We start from the raw sequence: 18103 nt of genomic DNA on the forward strand, positions 1-18103 counted from the left end.
GGTCAGTGCGGGGGAGGGGGTCAGTGCGGGGGGGGGGGTCAGTGCGGGGGGGGGCGTCATTGTGAGTGAGGGGGGTCAGTGTGGGGGGGATCAGTGTGGGGGAGGGGGCGTCAGTGTGGGGGAGGGGGGGTCAGTGTGGGGGAGGGGGGGTCAGTGTGGGGGAGGGGGGTCAGTGTGGGGGAGGGGGGGTCAGTGTGGGGGAGGGGGGTCAGTGTGGGGGAGGGGGGTCAGTGTGAGGGAGGGGGGTCAGTGTGGCGGGGGTCAGTGTGAGGGGGGTCAGTGTGAGGGAGGGAGGTCAGTGTGGGGGCGTCAGTGTGGGGGGTCAGTGTGGGGGAGGAGGGTCAGTGCGGGGGAGGGGGTCAGTGTGGGGAGGGGGTCAGTGTGGGGGAGGGAGGTCAGTGCGGGAAGGGGGTGAGTGCGGGGGAGGGGGCCAGTGTGGGAGGGGGGGCCAGTGCGGGGGAGGGGTTCAGTGTGGGGGAGGGGGGTCAGTGCAGGGAGGGGTTCAGTGTGGGGAGGGGGGGTCAGTGCGGGGGAGGGGGTCAGTGTGGGGAGGGGGGTCAGTGTGGGAGGGGGTGTCAGTGCGGGGAGGGGGGTCAGTGTGGGGGAGGGGGGTTAGTGTGGGGGAGGGGAGTCAGTGTGGGGGAGGGTCAGTGTGGGGGAGGGGGTGTCAGTGCGGGGAGGGGTTCAGTGTGGGGAGGGGGGTCAGTGTGGGGGAGGGGGTGTCAGTGTGGGGAGGGGGGTCAGTGCGGGGGAGGGCGTCAGTGTGGGGAGGGGGGTCAGTGTGGGAGGGGGGTCAGTGTGGGGGAGGGGAGTCAGTGTGGGGGGGGTCAAGCGGGGGAGGGGGGCCAGTGTGGGAGGGGGGGCCAGTGCGGGGGAGGGGTTCAGTGTAGGGGAGGGGGGTCAGTGCAGGGAGGGGTTCAGTGTGGGGAGGGGGGGTCAGTGCGGGGGAGGGGGTCAGTGTGGGGAGGGGGGTCAGTGTGGGAGGGGGTGTCAGTGCGGGGAGGGGGGTCAGTGTGGGGGAGGGGGGTTAGTGTGGGGGAGGGGAGTCAGTGTGGGGGAGGGGAGTCAGTGTGGGGGAGGGGGTCAGTGTGGGGGAGGGGGTGTCAGTGTGGGGAGGGGGGTCAGTGCGGGGGAGGGGGTCAGTGTGGGGAGGGGGGTCAGTGTGGGAGGTGGGTCAGTGTGGGGGAGGGGAGTCAGTGTGGGAGGGGGGGTCAAGCGGGGGAGGGGGTCAGTGTGGGGGAGGGGGTGTCTGTGCGGGGAGGGGTTCAGTGTGAGGAGGGGGGTCAGTGCGGGGAGAGGGTCAGTGTGGGGGGGGGATCAGTGTGAAGGAGGGGGGTCAGTGTGAGGGGGGGTCAGTGTGAGGGGGGGTCAGTGTGAGGGGGGGTCAGTGTGAGGGGGTGTCAGTGTGGGGAGGGGGGTCAGTGCGGGGGAGGGGGTCAGTGTGGGGGAGGCGGTCAGTGTGGGGGAGGGGTCAGTGTGGGGGAGGGGGGTCAGTGCGGGGGAGGGGGTCAGTGTGGGGGAGGGGGTGTCTGTGCGGGGAGGGGTTCAGTGTGGGGAGGGGGGTCAGTGCGGGGAGAGGGTCAGTGTGGGGGGGGGATCAGTGTGAAGGAGGGGGGTCAGTGTGAGGGGGGGTCAGTGTGAGGGAGGGGGGTCAGTGTGTGGGAGGGGATCAGTGTGGGGGAGGGGGTCAGTGTGGGGGAGGGGGTCAGTGTGGGGGGGGGTCAGTGCGGGGGAGGGGTTCAGTGTGGGGAGGGGGGTCAGTGCGGGGGAGGGGGTCAGTGTGGGGAGGGGGGTCAGTGTGGGAGGTGGGACAGTGTGGGGGAGGGGAGTCAGTGTGGGAGGGGGGGTCAAGCGGGGGAGGGGGTCAGTGTGGGGGGGGGGATCAGTGTGGGGGAGGGGGTCAGTGTGGGGGAGGGGGTCAGTGTGTGGGGGGGCAGTGTGGGGAAGGGGGCAGTGTGGGGGAGGGTGTGAGTGTGGGGGAGGGGGTGAGTGTGGGGGAGGGTGTGAGTGTGGGGGAGGGGGTGAGTGTGGGGGAGGAGGGTTAGTGTGGAGAGGGGGGTTAGTGTTGGGAGGGTGGTTAGTATGGGGAGGGGGGTTAGTGTGGGGAGGGGGGTCAGTGTGGGGGAGGGGGGTCAGTGTGGGGGAGGAGGGTCAGTGTGGAGGAGGGGGGTCATTGTGGGGGAGGGGGGTCAGTGTGAGGGAGGGGGGTCAGTGTGGGGGAGGGGATCAGTGTGGGGGAGGGGGTCAGTGTGGGGGAGGGGGTCAGTGTGGGGGAGGGGTTCAGTGTGGGAGAAGGGGCCAGTGTGGGGGAGGGGGGTCAGTGTGGGGGAGGGGGGGGTCAGTGTGGGGAGGGGGGGTCAGTGTGGGGGAGGGGGGGTCAGTGTGGGGGAGGGGGGAGAGTGTGGGGGGATCAGTGTGGGGGGTCAGTGTGGGGGATCAGTGTGGGGGAGGGGGTCAGTGTGGGGAGGGGGGGTCAGTGTGGGGAGGGGGGGTCAGTGTGGTGGAGGGACGGTCAGTGTGAGGGAGGAGGGGTCAGTGTGTGGGGGTCAGTGTGGGGGGGCAGTGTGGGGAGGGGGGTCAGTGTGGGGGAGGGGGGGCAGTGTGGGGAGCGGTGGTCAGTGTGGGGGAGCGGGGTCAGTGTGGGGGAGCGGGGTCAGTGTGGGGGAGCGGGGTCAGTGTGGGGGGGCAGTGTGGAGAAGGGGGGCAGTGTGGGGGAGGGGGGTCAGTGTGGGGAGGGGGTGAGTGTGGGGGGGGTGAGTTTGGGGGAGGGGGTTTAGTGTGGGGAGGGGGGGTCAGTGTGGGGGAGGGGGGTCATTGTGGGAGAGGGGTTCAGTGTGGGGGAGGGGGTCAGTGTGGGGGAGGGGGTTCAGTGTGGGGGAGTGGTTCAGTGTGGGGGAGGGGGTCAGTGTGGGGGAGGATCAGTGTGGGGGAGGGTGTCAGTGTGGGGGAGGGGGTGTCAGTGTGGGGGAGGGTCAGTGCGGGGGAGGGGGTCAGTGCGGGGAGGGGGTCAGTGCGGGGGAGGGGGTCAGTGTCGGGGAGGGGGGTCAGTGCGGGGAGGGGGGTCAGTGCGGGGAGGGGGGTCAGTGCGGGGAGGGGGGTCAGTGCGGGGAGGGGGGTCAGTGTGGGGGAGGGTGCCAGTGTGGGAGGGGGGGTCAGTGTGGGGGAGCGGGTCAGTGTGGGGAGGGGGGGTCAGTGCGGGGGAGGGGTTCAGTGTGGGGGAGGGGGGGTCAGTGCGGGGAGGGGTTCAGTGTGGGAGGAGGGGTCAGTGCGGGGGAGGGGGTCAGTGTGGGGAGGGGGGTCAGTGTGGGAGGGGAGTCAGTGTGGGAGGGGGGGTCAGTGCGGGGTAGGGGGTCAGTGTGGGAGGGGGGGTCAGTGCGGGGTAGGGGGTCAGTGTGGGGGAGGGGGTCAGTGCGGGGGGGGTCAGTGTGGGGGGGTCAGTGTGAGGGAGGGGGGTCAGTGTGGGGTGGTCAGTGTGGGAAGGGGGTGTCAGTATGGGAAGGGGGGGTCAGTGTGGGGGAGGGGGTCAGTGCGGGGGAGGGGGGTCAGTGCGGGGGAGGGGGGTCAGTGCGGGGAGGGGGGTCAGTGCGGGGAGGGGGGTCAGTGCGGGGAGGGGGGTCAGTGCTGGGAGGGGGGTAAGTGCGGGGGAGGGGGTCAGTGCGGGGGAGGGGGTCAGTGCGGAGGAGGGGGTCAGTTCGGGGGAGGGGGTCAGTGTGGGGAGGGGGTCAGTGTGGGGGAGGGAGGTCAGTGCGGGAAGGGGGTGAGTGCGGGGGAGGGGGCCAGTGTGGGAGGGGGGGCCAGTGCGGGGGAGGGGTTCAGTGTGGGGGAGGGGGGTCAGTGCAGGGAGGGGTTCAGTGTGGGGAGGGGGGGTCAGTGCGGGGGAGGGGGTCAGTGTGGGGAGGGGGGTCAGTGTGGGAGGGGGTGTCAGTGCGGGGAGGGGGGTCAGTGTGGGGGAGGGGGGTTAGTGTGGGGGAGGGGAGTCAGTGTGGGGGAGGGTCAGTGTGGGGGAGGGGGTGTCAGTGCGGGGAGGGGTTCAGTGTGGGGAGGGGGGTCAGTGCGGGGGAGGGCGTCAGTGTGGGGAGGGGGGTCAGTGTGGGAGGGGGTCAGTGTGGGGGAGGGGAGTCAGTGTGGGAGGGGGGGGTCAAGCGGGGGAGGGGGTCAGTGTGGGGGAGGGGGTGCCTGTGCGGGGAGGGGTTCAGTGTGGGGAGTGGGTCAGTGCGGGGGAGGGGGGTCAGTGCGGGGAGGGGGGTCAGTGCGGGGGAGGGGGTCAGTGCGGGGGAGGGGGTCAGTGCGGGGGAGGGGGTCAGTGTGGGGAGGGGGGTCAGTGTGGGGGAGGGAGGTCAGTGCGGGAAGGGGGTGAGTGCGGGGGAGGGGGCCAGTGTGGGAGGGGGGGCCAGTGCGGGGGAGGGGTTCAGTGTGGGGGAGGGGGGTCAGTGCAGGGAGGGGTTCAGTGTGGGGAGGGGGGCTCAGTGCGGGGGAGGGGGTCAGTGTGGGGAGGGGGGTCAGTGTGGGAGGGGGTGTCAGTGCGGGGAGGGGGGTCAGTGTGGGGGAGGGGGGTTAGTGTGGGGGAGGGGAGTCAGTGTGGGGGAGGGGGTCAGTGTGGGGGAGGGGGTGTCAGTGTGGGGAGGGGGGTCAGTGCGGGGGAGGGGGTCAGTGTGGGGAGGGGGGTCAGTGTGGGAGGTGGGTCAGTGTGGGGGAGGGGAGTCAGTGTGGGAGGGGGGGTCAAGCGGGGGAGGGGGTCAGTGTGGGGGAGGGGGTGTCTGTGCGGGGAGGGGTTCAGTGTGGGGAGGGGGGTCAGTGCGGGGAGAGGGTCAGTGTGGGGGGGGGGATCAGTGTGAAGGAGGGGGGTCAGTGTGAGGGGGGGTCAGTGTGAGGGAGGGGGGTCAGTGTGTGGGAGGGGATCAGTGTGGGGGAGGGGGTCAGTGTGGGGGAGGGGGGTCAGTGCGGGGGAGGGGTTCAGTGTGGGGAGGGGGGTCAGTGCGGGGGAGGGGGTCAGTGTGGGGAGGGGGGTCAGTGTGGGAGGTGGGACAGTGTGGGGGAGGGGAGTCAGTGTGGGAGGGGGGGTCAAGCGGGGGAGGGGGTCAGTGTGGGGGGGGGGATCAGTGTGGGGGAGGGGGTCAGTGTGGGGGAGGGGGTCAGTGTGGGGGAGGGGGTCAGTGTGTGGGGGGGCAGTGTGGGGAAGGGGGCAGTGTGGGGGAGGGTGTGAGTGTGGGGGAGGGGGTGAGTGTGGGGGAGGGTGTGAGTGTGGGGGAGGGGGTGAGTGTGGGGGAGGAGGGTTAGTGTGGAGAGGGGGGTTAGTGTTGGGAGGGTGGTTAGTGTGGGGAGGGGGGTCAGTGTGGGGGAGGAGGGTCAGTGTGGAGGAGGGGGGGTCATTGTGGGGGAGGGGGGTCAGTGTGAGGGAGGGGGGTCAGTGTGAGGGAGGGGGGTCAGTGTGGGGGAGGGGATCAGTGTGGGGGAGGGGGTCAGTGTGGGGGAGGGGGTCAGTGTGGGGGAGGGGTTCAGGGTGGGGGAGGGGTTCAGTGTGGGAGAAGGGGCCAGTGTGGGGGAGGGGGGTCAGTGTGGGGGAGGGGGGGGTCAGTGTGGGGAGGGGGGGTCAGTGTGGGGGAGGGGGGAAGAGTGTGGGGGGATCAGTGTGGGGGGTCAGTGTGGGGGATCAGTGTGGGGGAGGGGGTCAGTGTGGGGAGGGGGGGTCAGTGTGGGGAGGGGGGGTCAGTGTGGGGAGGGGGTGTCAGTGTGGGGGAGGGGGGGTCAGTGTGGTGGAGGGACGGTCAGTGTGAGGGAGGAGGGGTCAGTGTGTGGGGGTCAGTGTGGGGGGGCAGTGTGGGGAGGGGGGTCAGTGTGGGGGAGGGGGGGCAGTGTGGGGAGCGGTGGTCAGTGTGGGGGAGCGGGGTCAGTGTGGGGGAGCGGGGTCAGTGTGGGGGAGCGGGGTCAGTGTGGGGGGGCAGTGTGGAGAAGGGGGGCAGTGTGGGGGAGGGGGGTCAGTGTGGGGAGGGGGTGAGTGTGGGGGGGGTGAGTTTGGGGGAGGGGGTTTAGTGTGGGGAGGGGGGGTCAGTGTGGGGGAGGGGGGTCATTGTGGGAGAGGGGTTCAGTGTGGGGGAGGGGGTCAGTGTGGGGGAGGGGGTTCAGTGTGGGGGAGTGGTTCAGTGTGGGGGAGGGGGTCAGTGTGGGGGAGGATCAGTGTGGGGGAGGGGGTCAGTGTGGGGGAGGGGGTGTCAGTGTGGGGAGGGTCAGTGTGGGGGAGGGGGTCAGTGCGGGGGAGGGGGTCAGTGCGGGGGAGGGGGTCAGTGTCGGGGAGGGGGGTCAGTGCGGGGAGGGGGGTCAGTGCGGGGAGGGGGGTCAGTGTGGGGGAGGGTGCCAGTGTGGGAGGGGGGGGTCAGTGTGGGGGAGCGGGTCAGTGTGGGGAGGGGGGGTCAGTGCGGGGGAGGGGTTCAGTGTGGGGGAGGGGGGGTCAGTGCGGGGAGGGGTTCAGTGTGGGAGGAGGGGTCAGTGCGGGGGAGGGGGTCAGTGTGGGGAGGGGGGTCAGTGTGGGAGGGGAGTCAGTGTGGGAGGGGGGGTCAGTGCGGGGGAGGGGGTCAGTGTGGGGAGGGGGGGTCAGTGCGGGGAGGGGTTCAGTGTGGGGACGGGGGTCAGTGCGGGGGAGGGGGTCAGTGTGGGAGGGGGGTCAGTGTGGCAGGGGGTGTCAGTGCAGGGGGAGGGGGGTCAGTGTGGGGATGGGGGTCAGTGCGGGGGAGGGGGTCAGTGCGGGTGAGGGGGTCAGTGCGGGGGAGGGGGTCAGTGCGGGGGGGGGGGTCATTGTGAGTGAGGGGGGTCAGTGTGGGGGGGATCAGTGTGGGGGAGGGGGCGTCAGTGTGGGGGAGGGGGGGTCAGTGTGGGGGAGGGGGGGTCAGTGTGGGGGAGGGGGGTCAGTGTGGGGGAGGGGCGGTCAGTGTGGGGGAGGGGGGTCAGTGTGGGGGAGGGGGGTCAGTGTGAGGGAGGGGGGTCAGTGTGGCGGGGGTCAGTGTGAGGGGGGTCAGTGTGAGGGAGGGAGGTCAGTGTGGGGGCGTCAGTGTGGGGGAGGGGGGGTCAGTGTGGGGAGGAGGGTCAGTGCGGGGGAGGAGGGTCAGTGCGGGGGAGGAGGGTCAGTGCGGGGGAGCGGGATCAGTGTGGGGAGGGGGGGTCAGTGCGGGGAGGGGGGTCAGTGCGGGGGTGGGGTTCAGTATGGCGAGGGGAGGTCAGTGCGGGGGAGGGGGGCAGTGTGGGGAGGGGGGGGCAGTGTGGGGAGGGGGGGTCAGTGTGGGGAGGGGGGTCAGTGTGGTGAGAGTTGTCAGTGTGGGAGGGGGTGTCAGTGCGGGGGAGAGGGATCAGTGTGGGGAGGGGGGGTCAGTGCGGGGGAGGGGGTCAATGTGGGGAGGGGGGGGTCAGTGCGGGGGAGGGGTTCAGTGTGGGGAGGGGGGTCAGTGCGGGGGAGGGGGTCAGTGTGGGGAGGGGGGTCAGTGTGGGGAGGGTGTGTCAGCGCGGGGGAGGGGGGGTCAGTGTTGGGAGGGGGGTCAGTGCGGGGGAGGGGGTCAGTGTGGGGAGGGGGGGTCAGTGTGGGGAGGGGGGGTCAGTGTGGGGAGGGGGGTCAGTGTGGGGAGGGGGGGTCAGTGTGGGGAGGGGGGGGTCAGTCCGGGGGGGGGGGTCAGTGTGAGTGAGGGGGGTCAGTGTGGGGGGGGGGGTCAGTGTGAGGGAGGGGGGTCAGTGTGGGGGGGGGTCAGTGTGAGGGAGAGGGGTCAGTGTGGGGGAGGGGGGTCAGTGTGGGGAGGGGGGTCAGTGTGGGGGAGGGGGGTCAGTGTGGGGGGGGTCAGTGTGGGTGAGGGGGTTCAGTGTGGGGGGGGGGTCAGTGCGGGGGAGGGGGGGTCAGTGCGGGGAGGGGGGTCAGTGTGAGGGAGGGGGGTCAGTGTGGCGGGGGTCAGTGTGAGGGGGGTCAGTGTGAGGGAGGGAGGTCAGTGTGGGGGGGATCAGTGTGGGGGAGGGGGGGTCAGTGTGGGGGAGGGGGTCAGTGCGGGGACGGGGTCAGCGCGGGGAGGGGGGTCAGTGTGGGGGAGGGGGGTCAGTGTGGGGGAGGAGGGTCAGTGCGGGGGAGGAGGGTCAGTGCGGGGGAGGAGGGTCAGTGCGGGGGAGCGGGTCAGTGTGGGGAGGGGGGGTCAGTGCGGGGGTGGGGTTCAGTATGGCGAGGGGAGGTCAGTGCGGGGAGGGGGGCAGTGTGGGGAGGGGGGGTCAGTGCGGGGGAGGGGGTCAGTGTGGGGAGGGGGGACAGTGTGGGGAGGGGTGTCAGTGTGGTGAGGGTTGTCAGTGTGGGAGGGGGTGTCAGTGCGGGGGAGAGGGATAAGTGTGGGGAGGGGGGGTCAGTGCGGGGGAGGGGGTCAATGTGGGGAGGGGGGGTCAGTGCGGGGGAGGGGTTCAGTGTGGGGAGGGGGGTCAGTGCGGGGGAGGGGGTCAGTGTGGGGAGGGGGGGGGTCAGTGTGGGAGGGTGTGTCAGTGCGGGGGAAGGGGGGTCAGTGTTGGGAGGGGGGTCAGTGCGGGGGAGGGGGTCAGTGTGGGGAGGGGGGGTCAGTGTGGGGAGGGGGGGTCAGTGTGGGGAGGGGGGGTCAGTGTGGGAGGGGGGGTTAGTCCGGGGGGGGGTCAGTGTGAGTGAGGGGGGTCAGTGTGGGGGGGGGGTCAGTGTGAGGGAGGGGGGTCAGTGTGGGGGGGGTCAGTGTGAGGGAGAGTGGTCAGTGTGGGGGAGGGGGGTCAGTGTGGGGAGGGGGGTCAGTGTGGTGAGGGTTGTCAGTGTGGGAGGGGGTGTCAGTGCGGGGGAGAGGGATAAGTGTGGGGAGGGGGGGTCAGTGCGGGGGAGGGGGTCAATGTGGGGAGGGGGGTCAGTGCGGGGGAGGGGTTCAGTGTGGGGAGGGGGGTCAGTGCGGGGGAGGGGGTCAGTGTGGGGAGGGGGGGTCAGTGTGGGAGGGTGTGTCAGGGCGGGGGAAGGGGGGTCAGTGTTGGGAGGGGGGTCAGTGCGGGGGAGGGGGTCAGTGTGGGGAGGGGGGGTCAGTGTGGGGAGGGGGGGTCAGTGTGGGGAGGGGGGGTCAGTGTGGGAGGGGGGTCAGTGTGGGGAGGGGGGGTCAGTGTGAGTGAGGGGGGTCAGTGTGGGGGGGGGTCAGTGTGAGGGAGGGGGGTCAGTGTGGGGGGGGTCAGTGTGAGGGAGAGGGGTCAGTGTGGGGGAGGGGGGTCAGTGTGGGGAGGGGGGTCAGTGTGGGGGAGGGGGGTCAGTGTGGGGGGGGTCAGTGTGGGTGAGGGGGTTCAGTGTGGGGGGGGTCAGTGCGGGGGAGGGGGGTCAGTGCGGGGAGGGGGGTCAGTGCGGGGGAGGGGGGTCAGTGTGAGGGAGGGGGTCAGTGTGAGGGTGGGGTCAGTGTGAGGGAGGGGGGTCAGTGTGGGGGGGTTAGTGTGAGGCAGGGGGTCAGTGTGGGGGAGGGGGGTCAGTGTGGGGGAGGGAGGTCAGTGTGGGGGAGGGAGGTCAGTGTGGGGGAGGGGGTCAGTGTGGGGGAATGTGTCAGTGTGGGGGAGGGGGTCAGTGTGGGGGGGGATCAGTGTGAGGGAGGGGGGTCAGTGTGGGGGAGTGGGGTCAGTGTGGGGGGGGATCAGTGTGAGGGAGGGGGGTCAGTGTGGGGGAGTGGGGTCAGTGTGGGGGGGGGATCAGTGTGAGGGAGGGGGGTCAGTGTGGGGAAGGGGGGGGGTCAGTGTGGATGAGGGAGGGGTCAGAGTGGGGGGTGGGCCCACTTGAGGTGTCTCATTGTGTGTAGGGAAATTCGGGTCACCCCAATGCTAGTGTGGGGGTCCACCAAGTCCGGTGTGGGTGGGGGGGGGGGGGGGTAGTGTTTATTGTTAACGATGATCCAGGCGCTCTTTAAAGATGTCCGGAGTTGACGGCTCTCTCACTCTCTCAGGCCCGGCCCCACCAGCGACAGCAAAAACCATGGAGCAAATTATTTTTTGCACTGAGTGCATTCAAATGTGGAGAGAAGCCTCGGCTGTGAAGCTGGACAGCTACACACAGGTTTTCTCATAGCAGCCAGCATTCTCTGCACAGAGAGGAAGATTCCTCCCATTCTCTCCACAGGCAGCCAGCATTCTCTGCACAGAGAGGAAGATTCCTCCCATTCTCTCCACAGGCAGCCAGCATTCTCTGCACAGAGATTCCCAGCATCTAGTCTTGTTTTGGTTTTGAGTATTGCTGAATGAAGACACAAGCTGTCAAAGCTTTTTGCATCACACTCATCGGGATTGAAAGACTATCAATTTCAAAGGAAATAACAATTTATATTATTACTGGAGAATATCACCCACGTTGCTGCAGGAAAACAGCAGTTTTGAGACACCTTCCCCATCCTGGGTAATCTGAATGTAGGCCGGACGTGGTGGCCTGATGTGCCTTTCAGTGCCTGCGTGATGTCTATTATCATAGAGTTTACAGTGCAGAAGGAGCTGTTTGTCGCTCCTGGGCTATATGTAGCCGTTTGTCCCAACACCAAGTGTGTGGTATCTCTCAGCACGTCCTTTCAGCTTCCTGCAACAGGATAACTGATCATACACAGCACATCGCGGCCAAGGTTACAGGTGATGTTGCGATTGGACAATACTAACTCAACAATTCTGACTGAGCTCACAGTTACACTGACAACTAATTTAAGATTATCCGTCAGACTGGCTGTGTGGCTCACACACACGTGCCAGTATCTACATATATTCACATACATGGCCTTGTCCTTAACAAATAGAAAGAACATTTCTACACATTGTCCCTTTTTCACCTGAATGAATGCTTGGATGAGTCATTCTCCAGTTCATTTTCCCAATAGCCTAGTTAAAAAGGTTTGGCAGTTAACTGTCCCTGGTGCAATCTCCATGGCAATGCCTCTGCCAATCAGAGTCCACTTGCCAACCAATCAGCATCGCTGTATAAATTGTTGCTCCTGCTGAGATTAGGTATCCTCCAGATTTTGAGGAATGCAGCACAGCACGTCTCTCTATTCAGCAAACTCTCTAAATGCTGTGGCTTTGGATTGAGTGGTTAGCTGGGGTTTGGGTTTTTCTTCTCAATTTCCTGCATAAATTATTTAGTACCTCTCAGAGTCCAACTTCATGAGTGCCCGGACATCGAAGCAGAACTGCACATCTGTCACCGTACAGCTGGGGTAGGCTTCACTGAAACAAGACAAAACCGCAATCAGGAGCAGCCAACCTTTCACTATTCAATACTTCAGCATCTTCGCACCAATAACGCACCTTACAATCCCTACAGTGCAGAAAGAGGCAATTTTCCCATCGAGTCTGCAGCCACCTAGGACAATCCCTCGCCCTATTCCCATTCCCCCCACGCAGTCACCCGAGACCAGAATGGAACCTGGGTCCCTGGTGCTGGGAGGCAATAGTGCTAACCACTGTGCCACCGGGCTGCCCTTGTGTAGCACAGAAACAGAGCAAGTGTAACTGGACAAGTACTCGTCTCAGTTCCAAAGTCACACAACTACAGCACGGTAGCACAAGTGGCTAGCACTGTGGCTTCACAGCGCCAGGGTCCCAGGTTCGATTCCCCGCTGGGTCACTGTCTGTGTGGAGTCTGCACGTTCTCCCCGTGCCTGCGTGGGTTTCCTCCGGGTGCTCCGGTTTCCTCCCACAGTCCAAAGACATGCAGGTTAGGTGGACTGACCGTGATAAATTGCCCTTAGTGACCAAAAAGGTTAGGTGGGATTATTGGGTTACGGGGATAGGGTGGAAGTGAGGGCTTAAGTGGGTCGGTGCAGACTCGATGGGGCCTAATGGCCTCCTTCTGCACTTTATGTTCTACGTACACATAGAATCACAGACCAAACTTCCCCTTTCAGACCGGCTGATGTTGGTGTTATCACATGCTCATGCCGATTCCATATCACTTTTTAAAATCACTTTATTCAGACATGCATGCACACACAAAAAGACAGAAAAAGACGCAAAGTCGAAGAGAGAGTTAGAGATATTTAGAAGAAAAGTCAAGCTCTCCTCTGCAGTAACTTCCATCTATCAATCCATGTCACCTACACCCCACCCATCCTCCCATCGTGACCCCCACCCCCATCCTCCCATTGTGTCCCCCACCCACTCTCTCCAGTAACCTTCACCTGCCGCCAAACCCCTGTAACCTCCAACCCTACCCTCCACTCTCCACAGCCTCTGATTGGCCGCTGCTCTTGCTCCTGATCCACTGGAAGTCCCAATACTTACTGGAAATGTTTGACAATGAGATTTGTGTCTGTGATTTCCTTTGGGATTTGAGAGATCATCAGTGTTCTTGCGACCTGCAGAAGGGAAAGGCCACAGTTAGAATACCATAAACTTGCCCGATACATCATGGCGACACCCAACTGACACTCCACAAACCCCAGGCCAGCCGCAGCCCAGGGACTCCCGGAGTCAGACTGAACCAGGCCTAAATTTCAGTTTGAAAGGAAGCACATACTGAGACCACTACTGTTTGGAACATATATTAATGACCTGGATTTGGGTTTATCAAGCTCAATGTCAAAGTTTGTAGCTTGCACAAATCTTGGAAGTGGAGTAAACAATAAGAATAATAGAATTGAGGAGGATAGAGACAGAATGGTGAAATGAGCAGACACATGAAGATGAAATTTAAAACAGAGAATTGTAAAGTGAGACATTTTAGTCGGGAGAATGAGGAGAGACAATCCAAACTAAAGGAGGTAGAGGAACAGAGAGCCGGGTATGAACTCAGATATTTGAAGATGGCAGGACAGGTGGGGAGGGGAGGGGAGGGGAGGGGCAGGGAGGGGGCGGGGGGAGGGGAGGGGCAGGGGGGAGGGGAGGGGTAGGAGGGGAGGGGCGGGGGGAGGGGAGGGGCGGGGGGAGGGGGAGGGGCAGGGGGAGGGGAGGGGGCAGGGGGAGGGGCAAGGGGGGAGGGGGGTAGGAGGGGAGGGGCAGGGGGGAGGGGCAGGGGAGGGGGAGGAGGGGAGGGGCAGGGAGGGGCGGGGGAGGGAGGGGCAGGGAGGGGCGGGGGGGAGGGGCAGGGGGAGGGAGAGGGGGAGGGGAGGGGCAGGGGAGGGGCAGGGGGAGGGGGAGGGGTAGGAGGGAAGGGGCAGGGGGGGAGGGGAGGGGCAGGGGGGAGGGGAGGGTAGGAGGGGAGGGCAGGGGGGAGGGGAGGGGCAGGGAGGGGCGGGGGGAGGGGAGGGGCAGGGGGGGAGGGGGAGGGGAGGGGCAGGGGGAGGGGGAGGGGTAGGAGGGGAGGGGCGGGGGGAGGGGAGGGGGCAGGGGGGGAGGGGCAGGGGGGAGGGGGAGGGGTAGGAGGGGAGGGGCAGGGGTGAGGGGCTGGGGGGAGGTGAGGGGTAGGAGGGGGGAGGGGCTAGGGGGGAGGGAGGGGGGAGGAGGGGGCAGGGCGGGGAGGGGTAGGAGCAGGGGGAGGGGAGGGGCAGGGGGAGGGGTAGGAGGGGAGGGGCAGGGGGGGAGGGGAAGGAGGGGAGGGGTAGGAGGGGGAGGGGCAGGGGGAGGGGAGGGGCAGGGGGGAGGGGAGGGGCAGGGGGGATGGGAGGGGTAGGAGGGGGAGGGGCAGGGGGAGGGGAGGGGCAGGGGGAGGGAGGGGCAGGGGGAGGGGAGGGGCGGGGGGAGGGGCGGGGGGGAGGGAGGGGAGGGGTGGGGGGAGGGGGCAGGGGGGAGGGGCAAGGGGGAGGGGCAGGGGGGAGGGGGAGTGGTAGGAGGGGAGGGGCAGGGGGGAGGGGAGGGGCGGGGGAGGGGAGGGGCAGGGGGAGGGGAGGGGTAGGAGGGGAGGGGAGGGGTAGGAGGGGAGGGGCAGGGGAGGGGAGGGGCAGGGGGAGGGGAGGGGCAGGGGAGGGGAGGGGCAGGGGGGAGGGCAGGGGGAGGGGGGGAGGGGCAGGGGGAGGGGAGGGGTAGGAGGGCAGGGGGGAGGGGAGGGGCATGGGGAGGGGAGGGGCAGGGGAGGGGTAGAGGGGAGGGGCAGGGGGGAGGGGAGGGGCAGGGGAGGGGCAGGGGGGAGGGGAGGGGCAGGGGGAGGGGAGGGGGCAGGGGGAGGGGAGGGGCAGGGGAAGGGGCAGGGGGAGGGGAGGGGGCAGGGGGAGGGGCAGGGGGAGGGGCAGGGGAGGGGAGGGGCAGGGGGAGGGAGGGGCAGGGGGAGGGGCAGGGGAGGGGAGGGGCAGGGGGAGGGGAGGGGCAGGGCGGGGAGGGCGGTACGCCCGTGGTACACCTTTGCTTTTCTAACTTTTTCACTCTGTAAGGATTGGTTTCTGTTGTTTGACAGGAGAGGAGATCAGCTGTTAGTGTCTGGGGAATATCCGGAAAGTAGTCACGCTCTATTTTTCAGAGGTTTAAATTGGTCCTGTAATTTGTGAGAAGATTAATTAATTTTTTTTTTAATAAACGTTTTATGGAGATATTTTTTGGTATTGTAACAGCAACGAAATAAACAATGTACTTGAAACTATAAACATAGTGCAAAAGCCGTCTCCCTGCCGTACAGGTCCCACCTTTATTAACCCCCTAGTCAAAGCTAAACTAACCCCCCCCCCCCCCCTTCTGCTGACGATTAATTTCCGCGAAGAAGTCGACGAACGGTTGCCACCTCCGGGTGAACCCTAACAATGACCCTCTCAAGGAGAACTTGATTTTCTCCAAACAGAGAAAGGTAGCCATGTCCGACAGCCAGGTCTCCGACTTCGGGGGCTTTGAGTCCCCTCCAAGCTAATAGTATCCGTCTCCAGGCTACCGGGGGAAACAAAGGCCAGAACGTCTGCCTCTCTCCTCCTGGATTCCCGGATCTTCCGACACTCCGAAAATCGCCACCTCTGGACTCGGTGCCACCCTTGTTTTTAACACCGTGGACATGACATCTGCAAACCCCTGCCAAAATCCCCCCAAGCTTCGGACATGCCCCGAACATGTGGACATTGTTCGCTGGTCCCCCCACACATTTTGCACACCTGTCTTCCCACCCCAAAGAATCTGCTCATCCGGGCCACTGTCATGTGAGCCCCAGTGAACAACCTTGAATTGTATCAGGCTGAGCCTGGCACATGTTGTGGAGGCATTGACTCTACTCAACCCAGAGACCATCCTCTATCTCTCCTCCCAACTCCTCCTCCCACTTGCGCTTCAGCTCCTCGGTCTGCGCCTCCTCTGACCCCATAAGTTCCTTGTAAATGTCACAGACAGTCCCTTCTCCTACCCACCCTCTGGAAACTACCCAATCCTGAATCCCCCCTTAGCGGTAGGAGCGGGAAGGTTGACACCTGTTTACGAAGGAAGTCCCGCACCTGCAGATACCTGAATTTGTTTCCCCTCGCCAACCTAAACTTCTCCTCCAGCGCCCTCATACTCGGAAAACTCCCCTCTATAAACATATCCCCATATTCTCAATCCCTGCTCTGCCATCTCCGGAACCTTCCATTTAGCCTCCCCGGGGCAAACCGGTGATTATTAGATTGGGGGACCAGACCGATGCTCCCTCTGCTCCCACATGTCACCTCCATTGCCCCCAGACTCTCAGGGCCGCCACCACCACAGGGCTGGTGGAGTACCGTGCCGGCGGGAACGGCAGAGACGCCGTTATCAACGCCCCCAAACTGGTGCCCTTACATGAAGCCATCTCCATACGCACCCATGCCGACCCTCCCCCACCACCCACTTCCTGATCATGGCTATATTCGCCGCCCAGTAATAGTTTACTAAAGTTTGGCAGCGCCAGCCAGCCCTCTCCGCGACTCCGCTCAAGCATTACCTTCCTGACTCGCGGGGTCTTGCCCGCCCAAACAAGCCAGTGATCACTTTGTTGACCCGTTTAAAAAAGGACCACGGAATAAAGATGGGGAGACACTAAAATACAAATCGGAATCTCGGAGGACCGTCATCTTCACCGTCGGTACCCTCCCAGCCAGTGACAACGGGAGCGCCTCCCATCTCATAAAATCGTTCTTAATTTGGTCTACTAGTCGGGCCAGATTTAATTTATGCAGCCGGCCCATCCCGTGTCACTTGAATGCCTGGGTACCTAAAGCTCCCCCCTACTAATCTAAATGGCAGCTCCCCAATCGCCTCTCCTGTCCCCTCGCCTGGACCGCAAAACATCTCACTTTTCTCCATATTGAGCTTATACCCGAAAACCGGCCAAATTCCCCTAGAATCCTCATGATTTCTTCCATCCCCTCTATTGGGTGCGATACATACAGAAGCAGGTCGTCTGCATAGAGCGAGACTCTCCATGCTCATAGATCGTCCCCCTCGCCTTTCTCAGCTGCTCCTCCACCCTCCCTGTGGTTAACAAGCCGAACTCCGCCTGCAGCCTCCGCCCCCAGCCTCCTCTCTGTCCCTTAGGCCCAAGTCCCTCACTTGTCAGCAGAACATTTACCCCCCCCCCCCCACCCAGTAACACCACTCTGTAACCCAACCCCTTTAATAAACTAAACATATGCACACCCCCCACTGCGTTTCCGTGAGCTAGCCCGCCCAGCTAGCTTGGTGGCCCCCATCACTGGCGCCGGATGGTCTCCCGCCTATTGTTCCCTCCCCACCCATACAAACATACTCCAACATCAAACAACCCCTACACAATTGCCCGACAGTAAAACACCAAGATCAAAACAAGCACACCTCCATCCCCCAACAGTGGAAATGAAAACCTGGGGCGAAATTCTCCGGAAACGGCGTGATGTCCGCCGACTGGCGCCCAAAACGGCGCAAATCAGACGGGCATCGCGCCGCCCCAAAGGTGCGGAATGCTCCGCATCTTTGGGGGCCGAGCCCCAACGTTGAGGGGCTAGGTCAGCGCCGGACTCATTTCTGCCCCGCCAGCTGGCGGAAACGGCCTTTGTTGCCCCGCCAGCTGGCGCGGAAATGACATCTCCGGGCGGCGCATGCGCGGGAGCGTCAGCGGCCGCTGACAGTTTCCCACGCATGCGCAATGGAGGGAGTCTCTTCTGCCTCCGCCATGGTGGAGACCGTGGCGGAGGTGGAAGGGAAAGAGTGCCCCCACGGCACAGGCCCGCCCGCGGATCGGTGGGTCCCGATCGCGGGCCAGGCCACCGTGGGGGCACCCCCCGGGCCAGATCGCCCCGCGCCCCCCCCAGGACCCCGGAGCCCGCCTGCGCCGCCTTGTCCCGCGGGACAGGCATTTTAGCGGCGAGACTTCGGCCCATCCGGGCCGGAGAATCGCGCGGGGGGGGGGACGCCAACCGGCGCGGCGCGATTCCCGCCCCCGCCGAATCTCCGGTGCCGGAGACTTCGGCAACCGGCGGGGCGGGATTCACGCCAGCCCCCGGCGATTCTCCGACCCGGCGGGAGGTCGGAGAATTTAGCCCCTTAACTCACTCAGCTGTGCCGCTGGTCCCAAATCAATGCAAAAGGCATTACAAACAGCTTCCACAAAACAAAAGATGATAAACTTTTTGTTTTTTAAAAGAACAGAAAAAACCCCAAAAACCCAAAACAAAAACGTTGCAGCAAAGTTCAAAAGTTTTCACCACCAGTCCTTTCCTGGCGAAGTCCAGCGCGTCCTCAGGCGACTCGAAATAAAAGTGCTGTTCCTCGTGCGTGACCCAGAGACGGGCCAGATACAACAGTCCGAACTTCAACATTTTCTTAAAAAGGATCGAGCTAATCTGGTTGAAGCTGCTCTTCTCCTGGTCACCTCCACACTCGGGTCTTGGTAAACCCGCAGGATACTGTTGTCCCACTTACAGCTCCGTGTCTGCTTGGCCCACTGTAGAATGCGCTCCTTATCCAAGTACCTGAGGAATCTCACCACCATTGCCCTCGGGGGAGTCTCTCATTCGCGGCTTCCTCGCGAGTGCTCTGTGAGCCCTGACCACCTCCAAGAGCCCATCCCCCAGCAGCTTCTCAAACATGTCTACTATATATGCCCCAGCGCCGCTCCTTCGGACCCCTCCGGGAGCCCAACGATCCTCAAGTTCTGCCGGCGGGACCTATTCTCTCGGTCCTCCACCTTCTCCAGGAGCTTCTTCTGCTGGTCTCTCAGCATCCCCACCTCCACCGCAGTTGGATTTTCCTCCTGCTCAGCCAGCGCCTTCTCCACCTTCTGGATCGCCCGATCTTGGGC

The 18103-nt window shown here is 64.8% G+C and overlaps 1 protein-coding gene across 3 annotated transcripts in view; it reads right to left on the reverse strand.

Annotated features, from left to right (window-relative positions):
* Positions 1-18103, reverse strand: part of tmem63c (transmembrane protein 63C) — a 536405-nt gene that overhangs the window by 225709 nt on the left and 292593 nt on the right. For all 3 annotated transcript variants that reach the window (XM_072494521.1, XM_072494522.1, XM_072494517.1), the window contains 2 exons: positions 12250-12323; positions 11113-11193 (listed from right to left, as the gene is read on the reverse strand). In XM_072494521.1, the coding sequence (XP_072350622.1) occupies positions 11113-11193; positions 12250-12323 (155 nt within the window). The remainder of the gene's footprint in view (positions 1-11112; positions 11194-12249; positions 12324-18103) is intronic.

Source organism: Scyliorhinus torazame, chromosome 2, assembly GCF_047496885.1.
Source record: "Scyliorhinus torazame isolate Kashiwa2021f chromosome 2, sScyTor2.1, whole genome shotgun sequence".
NCBI classification, from domain to species: domain Eukaryota; kingdom Metazoa; phylum Chordata; class Chondrichthyes; order Carcharhiniformes; family Scyliorhinidae; genus Scyliorhinus; species Scyliorhinus torazame.